General features: G+C 42.8%; 1 protein-coding gene across 1 annotated transcript; it reads left to right on the forward strand.

Annotated features, from left to right (window-relative positions):
• Window positions 1–6,313: 6,313 nt before the first annotated feature.
• On the forward strand, window positions 6,314–7,352 carry LOC130910653 (uncharacterized). The gene has a single exon (XM_057828129.1). It carries the CDS (start codon window positions 6,352–6,354, stop codon window positions 7,237–7,239), a length of 888 nt encoding a protein of 295 aa, XP_057684112.1. The 5' UTR covers window positions 6,314–6,351; the 3' UTR covers window positions 7,240–7,352.
• The last annotated feature ends 6,880 nt before the right edge of the window (window positions 7,353–14,232 follow it).

Consider the following 14,232-nt stretch of genomic DNA (forward strand, 5'->3'; position numbering starts at 1 on the left):
AATTTGAGCCGGAACATGCTGAAACATGTTCCGGTACTTCTTGATTTTGGACTTCACGTGTTCCAGGACTTATTTACTCCGTTCCGGCACCATATGTGTGTAATTATTAAGGATAATATTATGCCGAGCGACGTGGAGGAGAATGTGAGGAGATAAACTCATCATCGTCATCATCACCTACTACGTTAGCGCCTTCTACAATAAATAACACCCTAATCTCTGCGGTTTACCGAATGGAGCACACATTATATCACACTGGAAACCACCACTCTAGGTCATGGTTGCCCAATCTTTTCATCAAGCATTTGGGCTGAATAGAAAACAGTCGCTTTAAATTGTAAAAGCTTGGCAGCGAAAATAACACAGGAACCGTGACGCTTTTTACCCCCTCATTTTATTCTTCTTTCCGCCACCCTAATGCATAACAAACAAGTCACTGGTGGGTGGCTATGCAATCCACTAATCAGACCGCACCAATAGGAGCCCCGCGTTGACACATAAATTACAGTGCCGATGACAGCCCCGGTGATGCTACAATTTAAAAACTTTTTTAAAAAAATGTCCATCCATCCATCATCTTCCGCTTGCTCCGGGGTCGGGTCACGGGGATAAAATAATAAGATGCATAGATTCATTTACAGAACATATCACAAGAATTGCACGTTGTTTCCATTCTTCACTTTTGGTTAGCAGTGCTTAAAACTCCGAACCATAGTAAAAGTCAACACCGCGCTTCCTTTCTCTCCCCCATACGCTCACCCACTTCTTCTTCTACGCCAAATTGGCAATGCCGGTCACACTGAAACGGGACAGCGGCCCCTTGGCGATGCTGGTAACAATGTTGTTTATAAAAATGTTACGTCATTTGAAAGAGTCAGAAATTTGTTGATGGAGGAAGTCGGCGTGATGTCAAGATGACGTCACCTCACTTAGCAACGTTTCGCCATTTCGCCAACATTCCGCAGACAAAGGTCTGAAATTCATATATTTCAGGTGTGTTTTGCGTCGTTTTTCATAAAAACGTCTTAGACATGGCTTACTTTATCACGAGTCACTGCCGACAGACGCGAGGAGGTGATACAATTTAAAATTACCGTGTATTGGCTTGCAAATCTGTGCATACAAAGTCGCAGGTGATAGCTGGACGAACAATCCAAAGGAATGGCCTGCAGTGGAGTTCGGAAACATCTACAACTACTTTATAAAGTCACCCAGTATGTTGACCTTTCTCAATTACGTGGAATATGTACTGTGTGGAACTAAGAAAACCGGTAGTATATACAGAGTGATTATTTCTGCCGTAACTGGTAATTTGCCTCCAAGCGTTATTTAGCCGTGAACACGTCACGACAAAATAGCCAATTCCCACCAGGCCAATAATATACTGATTGACCTATCAGAGCAGTTCACGGCAAAAGAAAAATAACGCTTTGCGAGTTGCCGGTTACGGTAATAATAACCACTGCCTAGTCTATTGAATCCTAGCAGCTAATTGAGGGGGAAAAATCGATTCAGGTCTACCCACCAGTAATAAAATGTCGGCTGCAAACGTAAATGTGCTTGGATTTAGGTTCCCACAGTCGAGAATTGTCCATGGAACTGTCTTCTTTTACTGTTCCACGATTAATTGCTTTCAGTCATTTTTTTCTTTTCTTCTCACGAGGAAGAATGAAGAACTTCAAATGCGGCTCCGAACTCTTCCTTGTGTGACAACCCGCAACACAGCAACTTTAAGCCATTCCGAGCGCAAATAAGACGAAAGTTCAACGCGTTTATATTACAATGCACGACAGAGCAACTCCTTATGACTCGTCTTTTGCCCCGTTTTCAATATGGTGACGCTTTGTTGTGGCTTTAATGCCCGGATGTCCGACTTCTTCTATACGCTCAAAAGCTGCACCAACAAATGAGCCCCTGACATAAATTAGAAAAAAACTTTAGGATCAAACGGTATTTCAACATGCCTAAAAGACAGACAAACGAGTCAGAAAAGCAGCAATGATTAGACCTGTTGAGAAACTAATTGCTGACTGTAAGTCCCACATATGGTTATGTGGACAATTGCCCATGTTGTGCAGAGTATAGCCTAAATAATTCTAAATTGTTGTCATAACATTCATACCATGGATATTATGCTTTTAATTTTTTTATTATTGTTTTGCTGGTACTATGATTCCATCTCTCTTGTGAAGAGTCTTTGTGTGGCTTGAAAAGCGCTCTAGAAATACAATGTTTTATTATTATTATCCGAAATTGAGACTTATAGGTCCCACAGCATGGCAAGTGGGCATTTGCATGTTTTTTCAGCACCCTTTCTGCTGGACCTGTGTCCATCGCGTCATCACTGCGCTGTCATGTGTACTTTGCGTTCCGGCAGACCCGTGCCGCCCATAAGGCAATTTAAGCAACCGTCTAAGGGCGCACCAGCGTCCAAAAAGGCATCAAGAAAAATATTCAAATAATATTTGATGAAAGCAGTATTTAAAAAATTATGCAAAACAATAAAACAAAAGAACAACAAAACCGTTCATAAAAAGTCTTTAAATAATAATGAAATAATTTTTCTAGTGTGCCTTCTGTCCGTTTCACTTTTTCCTGTGATGCGATAATTTCCCCACGGACCCTAGTCTCACCACCCAGCAGACCAGCGAGTTACCTGAAGGTGCTATTTTTAGCCTCCGCAACTGAGCGACATTACGGTGACAAGTCAACTTCATGAAAAGACAAAAGCCATCCGGGACCGAGAAGAAACAGAAGACAGCAAAGACGTGAAGAAAAACAGGTTTGTTGTGATGATTTTTTTTCAACAGCATAAGCACGTAGACGTAGCGCAACGGCAAGTTAGCGGTTATTTACATGGAGCTTATATGACTTCGTGCTAAAGCAAAATTATACTGTATCATTAGCCAGGCTGTTGTTTTAGAAATATTTTCAGTACTCAGCCAGCTGTGGATTAGTTTCAGTTAAATTTACTCCCCCTCCAATTTTAGAGAAATTTGGGCAAAGTGCATGGGAGCATAAAATTGTCTTGCTTATTTTCATGTGATGTGAACCACTTTTACCTTGTGTTAAATTGTGCTTTTCAAATAAATTTGCCTTGCCTAAAAGTGCCAAGGTTAATTAAATAAATACACCATTAAATATGGAATTAACAATTTCAATGTTCTGTGGTATTGGGGACTAAAAGTGCCACGGATTTAAATGCAAACATTATTAAATGTGTCATTAATTCATTAAAATGGCCATCACATTCATGTAAAAACATTCAATTTATTGATTTCTTTTGCTATCATATATTATTTAATTCATTATTATTGGATAGTCCTGTGAAGTTGCTGTGCTTCAAGAATTTATTTTCTTTTAACTACGCCCATCCAATAGACAGGTACCGTAGGCTGCAAGAATTTAGGCGCTATTATGGTTGTGTTATGCTGGTTTCACGATCAACAGCTATTTGACTAATATAATGTAACATTCCACTTTCTTCTCTTTGTAGATGCTCTTCTGAAATATTTTCTTTCTACCTCTGCACATCCTGGGCCATCTTATATAGCGAACTAATCCACATCAGCACCAAGTCCAAGCCCACCAAGCTGAGGAAAGAAGTGCACCTTCCAAAACAGCTGTCAAATGAAAGTGCAATAGATGCTTTGCATCGGTGAAGACAAGGTGAGTAAGGTTATAAGTCAAGGTGAAAAAAAAAGTAACATTTTAAAGTGTTCTGTGTGTCTTTATATACAGTGGGGAGAACAAGTATTTGATATACTGTCAATGACAGTGTATCAAATACTTGTTCTCCCCACTGTAGGTTTGTGTGGGTGGGTGTTAATCATATTGTAATAACAATTGTCATTTATTTAATGCATTTGTTTTTAAAGTGTTTTCATTGGTGCTTTTGAATAGTTATTACAGCATTTTTCTTTTAATTTCTGCACTGGTTCGTTGTCTTTTTTTTATATATAATATATATAATAAATTACAAAGAAATAACGTGCTTTTTCAGTGTGAGTGTTTAAATATATGGTGTGGGGGGGTGGGGGTGGCGCCAATAAATATGTTGCCTAGGGCACCAAATTGGTCAGGAACGGCCCTGCGTTCCGGCACCTTATGATTTACAAATCAAGCACTGGCTAACGGCAAGCGTCCTTTTAAACTCTCTGACTTTATTTTTTTACAGTTCGTGGCGTCCTGGTTGGTATAAGTAATTGAAAATAATGTACTGTTTTCCTGCGAAGTGTGTATAACCACATGATAGATTTGTAGATGCTACAATATGTGCTCGTCTGTCAATGTTCATTCGAAATAGTTGGAAACCTTTTTTTTAAATGTATTTTTGGAGTCATAATATAATAGTCGACAATACTGAGTAACGTTGACTAAGACCAGACAAAGACAAACATATTTTTAAATGACTAAAATATGACTAAAGCCTGAGTTATGCTTCTTCGTTGCGGTGACGGCGAAGCTACTACGGCGTTAATGAGCATTCCACAGGTATGGGGAGTGCGTTGCTCTGTAATTCACTGCCAAGGCACGAGAGGGGTGTGGCGGTGCGTTTGTGCGGTTTGGGGGACTCTTCCGACTTCCTCTAGTTTTCTTCCGGTTACACAATAATGCAAACGGAGATGCAAAGCATGAATGTGGATCTTCAGCTCATCAACATTGAACAAGAAATGTTGATCATACTGTAATGTCCGTAACTAAGCGCAGGCAGTGTTGTCAGTAACGCGTTAGTTAGTAACGCGTTACTGTAATCTGATTACTTTTTTTCAGTAACGAGTAATCTAACGCGTTCATTTTTCTACACCAGTAATCTGACTAAAGTTAGTTTCCTTAGTGTCTCTGCGTTACTATTTTTTCATTGCCTCATATCGTATGTAGAATGAAGAATATTGTAGTCATGTACGAAGAGCATTTTGAATAGAAAATGCTAAAAGGTTCCCAGTATGTGTTTCCATGACAACCTCTTAGCTATTTCCTGTTTTGGTCTCGCGTCACGTGTTGTGGGACTGAGGCGGGTGGACATTCGCGCCATGTGTTGAGACGTTGCGAGAGAATGTTGATCCGTGGATATCCATGAATGAAGGTATTTTTCCTTCATTCTGGAGGGTATCAGCAAAAGGTTGGACCCCCTACATGCGCGGCCATTTCGTAGCTTTGACGGAGCAACGACGAGCAGTCATCGCTCCAAGTTGGAAAGCTTTGTTTACATCATATGCGTGTTGCACATTTATGCCGTGAGGTGATGTTTTCGTTTGGCATCTGTGGGATGTGTTGTAAGTCCAATTGAGTGTAAAGTGCTTAGTTCCCGCCACGTTTTGTGGCCAAACTGACCGCGTGTGTGTTGAGAAGAGTACTTCCGGGTTGTTAATGTGCACGGCTGCACGCGCATCCGCGCTCGCCACCACCTTTGTGTTTATTGCACTGTACAATCCACTTGTGTGTTGTTGATTATTGTGCCATCAGTTTGCACTGTTTTACATTGGCACTGATATGCTGTTAACAATAACCCGAAATTAAGAAGTTTTGACATTAGGCTTAATCTTAGAGTTAGTGGGATTTAATTGGTCGGTGGAGTTGATTTCAACAAATTCTAAGCAGTTTGTCAGATATTTGTTAGTTTCAGGGCTCCGGAGTGGCTAAGCTAGTGCGAAATTCTGATATTCCCCTTTAAATTCAATCATCGGAACGTCAATTACATGTGATGACATTTTTCTGTTGTCATTCTTACGTTTGGCGGCAAAGGGAGAAAAATGGGGAAAAAGTAACTGATAGATTACTTTTAAAGTAACTCAGTTACTTTGATAATGAAGTAATCAGTAAAGTAACTAGATTACTTTTTTGAGGCGTAATCAGTAATTAAATTACTTTTTCAAGTAATCTGTGACAACACTGAGCGCAGGTCCTTTAAGAGGCGATCAGACTGGGGAGCGGTGATCTAGCGGGAAGCGAGTGGAAAGAATGGGAGAAAGCGAAAAGTTAGCGGCTACATGTTGCGGCAGCCCGCTATTATTTTGTCCATTCATCCATCATCTTCCACTTGCTCCGGGGTCGGGTCACGGGGGCAGCAGCTTTAACAGGGAAGCCCAGACTTTCCTCCCCCTGGTCACTTCGACGTCACATCCGGTGAGTGTATCGTTTGTTTGTTAGCGCTGTTAGCGCTGCTACTAGTCGCTAATCTTCTAGTGCTCCTCAATTTGTTTTATCCCTCGGACACATCGGAGAATCGATCCTAGGCTGGTTCGGCTCTCCTAGTGCTCCTTAATTTGTTTTATCCCACGATTTAACAGGTCGTGGATTAAAACTCCTCTCCTCTTTAGCTCTATCTTGCTAGCCTAGCTTATCCGAGCTATGGCTAGCCCTCTGCCTTCTTCCTCCCGTCTTTTCTGCTCAGTGTGCTGTATGTATAGCGAGCACCCTGGCTCCTTCGTCGAGGACAGTAGTAGCTGTAGGAAGTGTAGCTTAGTCTCAGGGTTGGAGACCAGGGTTTCTGAGCTAGAAGCACGGCTCTGCACTCTAGAGACGAAAGCTAGTCCTAGCTATAGCCAGGTAGTGGCAGGGCCCGCAGGTCGTGCTTGCAGTAGTAGGATTGCTAGCGCAGTTAGCCCCCCAGCGAGCCCCGTGCAGCCGGGGGAAATTAAGGAGGGATTTGTGACTGTACGGGGGAAGCGCAGTGGTAAACGCACAACCTTAGTGCACCAGCAGCTTCACGTCAGCAATAGGTTTGCCCCCCTCAGCGACACACCGGCTGAACCAGACACTCTCGTAATTGGAAGCTCCATAGTTAGAGACGTAAAGCACCCGGCGGTGTCTGTCAGGTGTTACCCAGGGGCCAGAGTCGGTGACATCGAAGGAAACCTCAGGCTCTTAAAGCAGAGTAGGAAGAGGTTCCGCCGTATCGTGATTCACGCAGGCGGTAACGACGCCCGGCGGAGACAGTCTGAGGTGCTTAAATTAAACGTAGCCTCGGTGTGTGAACTTGCTAAGTCGATGGCGGACACCGTAGTTTTCTCTGGTCCTCTGCCTAATTTGGTCAATGATGAGATGTACTCTAGATTCTCATCATTTAACCGCTGGTTGTCTAGATGGTGCCCAGAAAACGATATAATCTTTGTTGATAACTGGCACGCGTTTTGGGGCAAGCCCGGGCTCATGCGCCGAGACGGCATTCATCCGACTTGGGACGGTGCTGCTCTCTTAACTCGAAATTTGGCCGCCAAACTAAGTCTCCCAAAGTGACACTTCAGAGTGGGGGCCCGGGCGCAGTGTTGTAGTGTAAAACACAACACTGTTTGTAGTGACCACTCGCCTCTTTCCGAGCTGTCACAAATCCGAAATTCAGGACAGAAGATAGAGACTGTGTCCGTGCCTCGTATAGTGAACAGGGGAAAACCGAGTACTATAGGAACAAGACCAAAGAATTTAATACATATAGCCCCTGATAGCAGTGAAAATAAAATAGCTCTTAATAAATATATAAAATGCGGATTATTAAACATCAGGTCAATCTCGCCCAAATCTCTGTTAGTTAATGACTTAATTGGGGATTATAATATTCATATTTTGGCCCTGACTGAAACTTGGCTTCAGCAGGATGAGTTTGTTAGACTTAATGAATCCACACCCCCAAGTCACGTGAATTTTCACACAGCTAGAAGCACGGGCCGTGGAGGGGGGGTGGCAGTAATATCACACTCTTGTCTAGGTATGAGCCCAAAAAGTAAAGCTAATTACATTTATAACTCCTTTGAAAGTCTAGCACTATCAATTATAGACGCTAACTGGAAGAACCAAAAACCAGTTCTTTTCATAGTGGTTTACCGTCCCCCTGGTCCCTACTCACAGTTTTTGTTAGATTTCTCTGACTTTTTATCGAGTATTTTGCTAAGCTGGGATAGAATTATAATTGTAGGGGATTTTAATATACATGTTGACGATGAAGGTGACTCCCTTGGTAAGGCCTTTAATGACCTACTAGATGGGACTGGCTTCATTCAAAATGTAAATAAACCAACTCATAGTCACAAGCATACCCTGGACTTGATTTTAACCTATGGTACGGAGATTAGTGATCTTAGTGTCCATCCCCACAACCCCGTACTGTCTGATCATTTTCTAATTACCTTTCAGTTTGTGCTTCAAGATAATCCGCCACTAGTGACTAGAACTCAGATGAAAAGGACATTAGGTGATCACTCTGTTTCAGAGTATAAACAGATAATTCAGCCTATATTTGCCTCCATGTCATCTAATTATGAAGGAGTGATGTCCGGCCTTGCTGTTAATGACGAGTTTGTTGATCGTGTTCTGTGTACGTTTCGTACCACCCTCGATGTCGTCGCTCCCTCCAAATTAAAGTTTGTCAAGCCGAGACGAGCCTCTCCCTGGTATAATGCTGAAACGCTCTCTTAAACAATCGACACGTAAATTAGAAAGACTTTGGCGCCGTTCCAACACAGAGCACACCCTCTCTGCCTGGAAACACAGCTTAGTGACATATAAGCAGGCCTTGCGTACGGCTAAAACCAGATATTACTCATCCTTAATAGAGGAAAACAAAAATAATCCTAGGTTTCTGTTCAGCACTGTAGCAAGGCTGACAAACAGTCACACCTCAATAGAACCTTATATCCCAACCACCCTTAGCTGTGATGACTTCCTAAAATTTTTTAACAATAAAATCGCAACTATTAGAAATAAAATAAATGAATCACTTCCAATTATTAGGTCTGATAAAGTGCAGACAAAGAATTCGGAATCTCCTATAAACCCCTCTAAAATATTAAATAACTTTACCACTGTAGACCAAATTGATGTAACTTCAATTATAATGTCCTCCAAACCATCAACGTGCCTCCTTGACCCAATCCCAACCAAACTTTTTAAAGAGACCCTGCCTCTAACTATTGACACTATCTTAAATATAATAAATACCTCATTAGTTACTGGCTACGTGCCGCAGTCCTTTAAATATGCAGTTATTAAACCGCTCTTGAAAAAACCTACTCTTGATCCTGATATTTTGGCCAATTATAGACCTATTTCTAACTTACCATTTCTCTCCAAAGTCCTTGAAAGAGTGGTAATTAAACAGCTCTGTCAGCACCTACAGGACAATAGTTTATTTGAACAGTTCCAGTCTGGCTTTCGAGCTCATCATAGCACTGAAACCGCATTAGTTAAAGTAACTAATGACTTGTTACTTGCCGCTGACGTTGGATTAGTCTCGATCCTGGTTCTGCTGGACGTGAGTGCAGCTTTTGACACAATCGACCATAATATCTTATTGCAGAGATTAGAATGTGACATAGGCATTAGAGGAGCAGCCCTCTGCTGGTTTAAATCATATTTATCTAATAGGTACCAGTTTGTCAATGTAAACCAGCAATCATCATCGTACTCTAGAGTTAGTTATGGTGTGCCGCAAGGATCTGTCCTCGGGCCCATCTTGTTTACGCTGTATATGCTTCCTCTAGGTAATATCATCAGAAAACATAGCATTAACTTTCATTGTTACGCTGACGACACACAACTGTATTTATCAATTAAACCTGAGCAGGTCAGGCAAGTAGAAAAACTAAGCGCCTGCGTCCGAGATATAAATACCTGGATGAGCACTAACTATCTTCTACTTAACCCTGAAAAGACAGAAGTCCTTATAATAGGCCCGAAAAGTGTTAGAGACTCTTTATCTGCCCAGATAGTCACTCTGGACAATGTAAGTGTAGCCTCCAGCGCCACAGTTAAAAACCTAGGAATTTTATTTGACCCTGACTTATCGTTTAAAGCACACATTAAACAAACCTGTAGAACGGCTTTCTTTCACCTGCGCAACATCGCCAAAATTAGAAATATTTTATCTAAAAGCGATGCAGAAAAATTAATTCACGCGTTCGTTACATCGAGATTGGATTACTGTAACTCCCTACTTGCAGCTTGTCCTAAAAGCTCTCTAAAAGGTCTTCAGCTAGTCCAAAACGCAGCAGCAAGACTTTTAACAGGAACCAATAGAAGAGAGCACATCACCCCTGTGCTCCAGGCACTTCACTGGCTTCCAGTCGAGTTTAGAATTATATTTAAAATACTCCTTCTTACATTTAAGACCATTAATGGGTTGGGGCCATCTTATCTCACCGATGCTCTGGTTCCATACCGCCCCAACAGAACACTCCGATCTCAGAATGCAGGTCTACTGGTAGTTCCCAGAGTTTATAAAAGTACTGTCGGAGCTAGAGCCTTTAGCCACCAAGCCCCTGTTTTATGGAATCAGCTTCCAGCTAGCATTAAAGAAGCTGAGACAGTTTGCACATTTAAGATTAGATTAAAAATGTTCCTATTCGACAAAGCTTATGGTTAGGCTAGTTGAAGTCGGAGTAGACTCACTGTTTAGTCTAAGCTGCACTAGAAGCTATAATGCTGGGGGCAGTACAGCAGCTGAGTTCTATCTTCTTTTCTTACTCTACCTACTACTTGTCTTACTTTATTTCTATTTTCCAATGTTAATATCTAGTTGTCTAGTCTCTTCATCACTAGTCACCCGGTGTCCCCTTTCCCCCCTCCCCTCTGGGGAGGGGCTATTTTTCAGCTGCAGCCTCCTGACTGTCCGGACCCCTGGCTGGATAGATGTCCTCGCTGCTACCCCCGTCTCACCTGACTAGAGGGACCTCTTCATGCTCCTTTACTCCACTGTATTTTTACGGACTATAATTTTGCTTGCTAATTCTCATTAGCCGTTCTGGGATTCCTGTCTATCCGTCCTGGGAGTGGATCTCTCCTGACTGTGGTACTCCCCAAGGTTTCTCATTTTTCTCCCAATTGACTCTGGAGTTTTTGGAGTTTTTCCTTGCCGGCATGGAGGGTCTTAAGGATAGGGGATACCCAGGACTTGAACTGTATCTATTCATCTTTGTTGCTTCATTTCTAATTGTGTATCATATTGCCTCTGTAAAGTCCTTTGAGACCTCTGTTGTGATTGAGGGCTATACAAATAAAATAGAATTGAATTGAATTGAACCAGTTCCTCCGGCGGGATCCCAAGGCGTTCCAGGCCAGCCGAGAGACATAGTCTCTCCAGCGTGTCCTGGGTCGTCCCCTGGGCGGCATCCCGGACACCCTGCGGAGAAAACTCGTTTCGGCCGCTTGTATCCTGGATCTCGTTGTTTTGGTCACGACCCACAGCTCGTGACCATAGGTGAGGGTAGGAACCTAGATTGACTGGTAAATCGAGAGCTTTGCCGTTCGGCTAAGCTCCTTCTTCACCACTATGGACTATGGTGTAGAGTCTGCATTACTGCAGATGCTGCACCGATCGGCCTGTCTATCTCCCGCTCCCTCCTACCGTCACTCGTGAACAAGACCCCAGGATACTTGAACGCCTCCACTTTGGGCAGGATCTCATCCCCGACCCTGAGAGGCCACTCCACCCTTTCCGACTGAGGACCGTGGTCTCGGATTTGGAGGTGCTGATCTTCATCCCAACCGCTTCACACCGGCTGCGAACAGCTCCAGTGAGAGTTGGAGGTCATGGATTGGTGAAACCGACAGCACCACATCTACAAAAAGCAGAGATTCAATGCTCAGGTCACCAAATTGGACCCCCTCAACGCGAAATTCTGTCCATAAAAATTATGAACAGAATCGGTGACAAAGGGGAGTCTTGGCGGAGTCCACCCCTCACTGGGAACGATTTCAACTTACTGCTGGCAATGCGGACCAAACTCTGATACCGGTCATACAGGGACCGAACAGCCCTTACCGATGGGCTCGGTACCCCGTACTCCCGGAGCACCTCCCACAGGATTCCCCGAGGCACACGGTTGAACGCCTTCTCCAGATCCACACACATGTAGGCTGGTTGGGCGAACTCCCATGCACCCTCTAGGACCCTGGCAAGGGTGTAGAGCTGGTCCACTGTTCCACGGTCGGGACAAAAACCACACTGCTCCTCCTGAATCTGAGATTCGACTTCCCGACGGACCCTCCTCTCCAGAACCCCTGAATAGACTTTACCGGGGAAGCTGAGGAGTGTGATCCCTCTATAATTGGAACACACCCTCCGGTCCCCCTTCTTAAAAGGGGTACCACCACCCCAGTTTGCCAATCCAGAGGCACTGTTCCTGATGTCCATGCGATGTTGTAGAGGTGTGTCAGCCACAACCGCCCAGAGCCTTTACGAACTCCGGGCGGATCTCATTGAACCCCGGGGCCTTGCCACCGAGGAGCTTTTCAACCACCTCAGTGACTTCAACCCAGAGATCGGAGAGCCCACCTCGGAGTCAAGAGACTCTGCTTCCTCAAAGGAAGGCGTGTCGGTGGAATTGAGGAGGGCTTCAAAGTATTCTTCCCACCTATCAATTTTGTTATTTGTTAATTTTATTGTTACCACAATAAAGTGGGGAAAGCCATCATCGACTCCTCTCCTTCTACCCCCTATCCATTATCATAAAAGCATTGAGGCACACTCAATCAGTGATGACGCATCAAGTTTGTGAATTTTTGTTGAAAATTAAACATCGAAACAACTCTTTTGGCAAAAAACCTGTGCTTTATTCTTCATATACTTGAAGTGTGAAATGTAAATAAGTCACAAACTCACAGCAAACATATGTACACAATAAATGATGACTTGCAGCAACCAAAAATACGACATCAAGTGATAAAAAGCTGGCAGTTTTTGGCCAACTGTGTCACCGCTTCGAGTGGCCATTCGCTTCCGAACAAACGGCCATAAGCCGGCCTGTCAGTTCGCATCTTGTCAATGGCACTCCCCTTTGTTTTGGGCGGGAGGATTCGTAGGTGGGAAATTGGGACACCGAGCAACAGCGGGCAGAAAGACAGACTACCCGACCGCTAGGTGGCTTCCACCCACTTGGCATCACGGCCGGCTCTTTGTCACAGAATCGCGACCCGGGAAGAATTTATCTTGATTGCCATTCGAAACAAAGCGGTGGCAGTTGCCCAAGTTTGTACGTGTGACGATAATTGTTCAATTAACTAATTATTCACAGCTAAAATAAGACCTTGCTTGACAACTTCCGCCCTTAATCATACCTTTAGTTTTGGCAGGTAATTGTCTAAATAAGTCAAGGGAGCGGCTAACAAATAACCATTCGACAGAGAACGCGATGCCATAATAGTAACAATCACAGGCAGCGTAATACGGCCGAGCAGTACCAACACCAACACGGGAGCTTGCAGAAGGTCTTTTTGGCTGAGCGAGGTGAGTTCTTAAAGTATTTTGTTTGGACAGATTTCCAGTCAGAATCAAAATGCCCTTATATTGCCCTAATATTGTCATTTTACAACCAGTGGCAAAATGAAAGTGAAGCTTCTTCCAATGGATGTGAACACTTAAAACAAGAAGAGCTATATAGTAGGGGTACTTAGGATGCACTAAAATGTCATTTCGGTTCGATTTTAGTGCTCAGTTCAGTTCGTTTTCAGTACAAAAAAAATGCATGAGCAATACTTTCATTTTTAAAAATGTAAACAATAGAACTTGGGTAAATCAATTTAAAAATGACCCTTTTTGGGTGATACTTCAAATAAATGACGCTCTGAGTTCATCAAATTTAAACATGAAAAATTGTAACAATTATTAAATCCTAAAATCATGAATGAACAAACAAAACTATGCTTTGAATCCTCAGCAGCAACAACCTCAACATGACAAACATAGTTATTCAAGTTTAAAGTTTTTGCTAGAGAGATGAACATATTTGCATTATATGCAGAAAGCACATATCTGGTTTCTCTGACAATATCTATCTGACTTTATTTCATGTAAACATTCATTGTCTGATTGTGTCATTTTAAGTGGGTTAACTTGTGGGTGCAGCAAGTGTTGACATAACTATGGATTATCCACTTGCCTTTACTTCCGTGAAATTGGCCATCAGATGCAAATTTATAGAAAAATGTCATTCGTTTTTGCAAGGCTTGTGCTTGCTTGTGCTGATTTTTAGTTAGTTTGTTTGTGCTGATACCTTTTTTGAGATATTAACAGTTCTTTTATGGGTCAATCTGAGGGCAACCCTATTTTGATTGAAAATGGCGAAAAATTGTGTAAATCGTTTGTGCTACATTTACATCAGCCAGACAAATAATGTCTGAAATTTATTTGACTGAGGTCACAGTGCTTGCTCAGGCAAAGGCTCAAAGTGCAGCAAGGCTCGCACGCAACATACATTGCTGAGGTTTTTGAGGCAAAAAAAAAAAAAAAAAGAGAAAAGA

Source organism: Corythoichthys intestinalis, chromosome 22 (genome assembly GCF_030265065.1).
Source record: "Corythoichthys intestinalis isolate RoL2023-P3 chromosome 22, ASM3026506v1, whole genome shotgun sequence".
NCBI lineage: Eukaryota > Metazoa > Chordata > Actinopteri > Syngnathiformes > Syngnathidae > Corythoichthys > Corythoichthys intestinalis.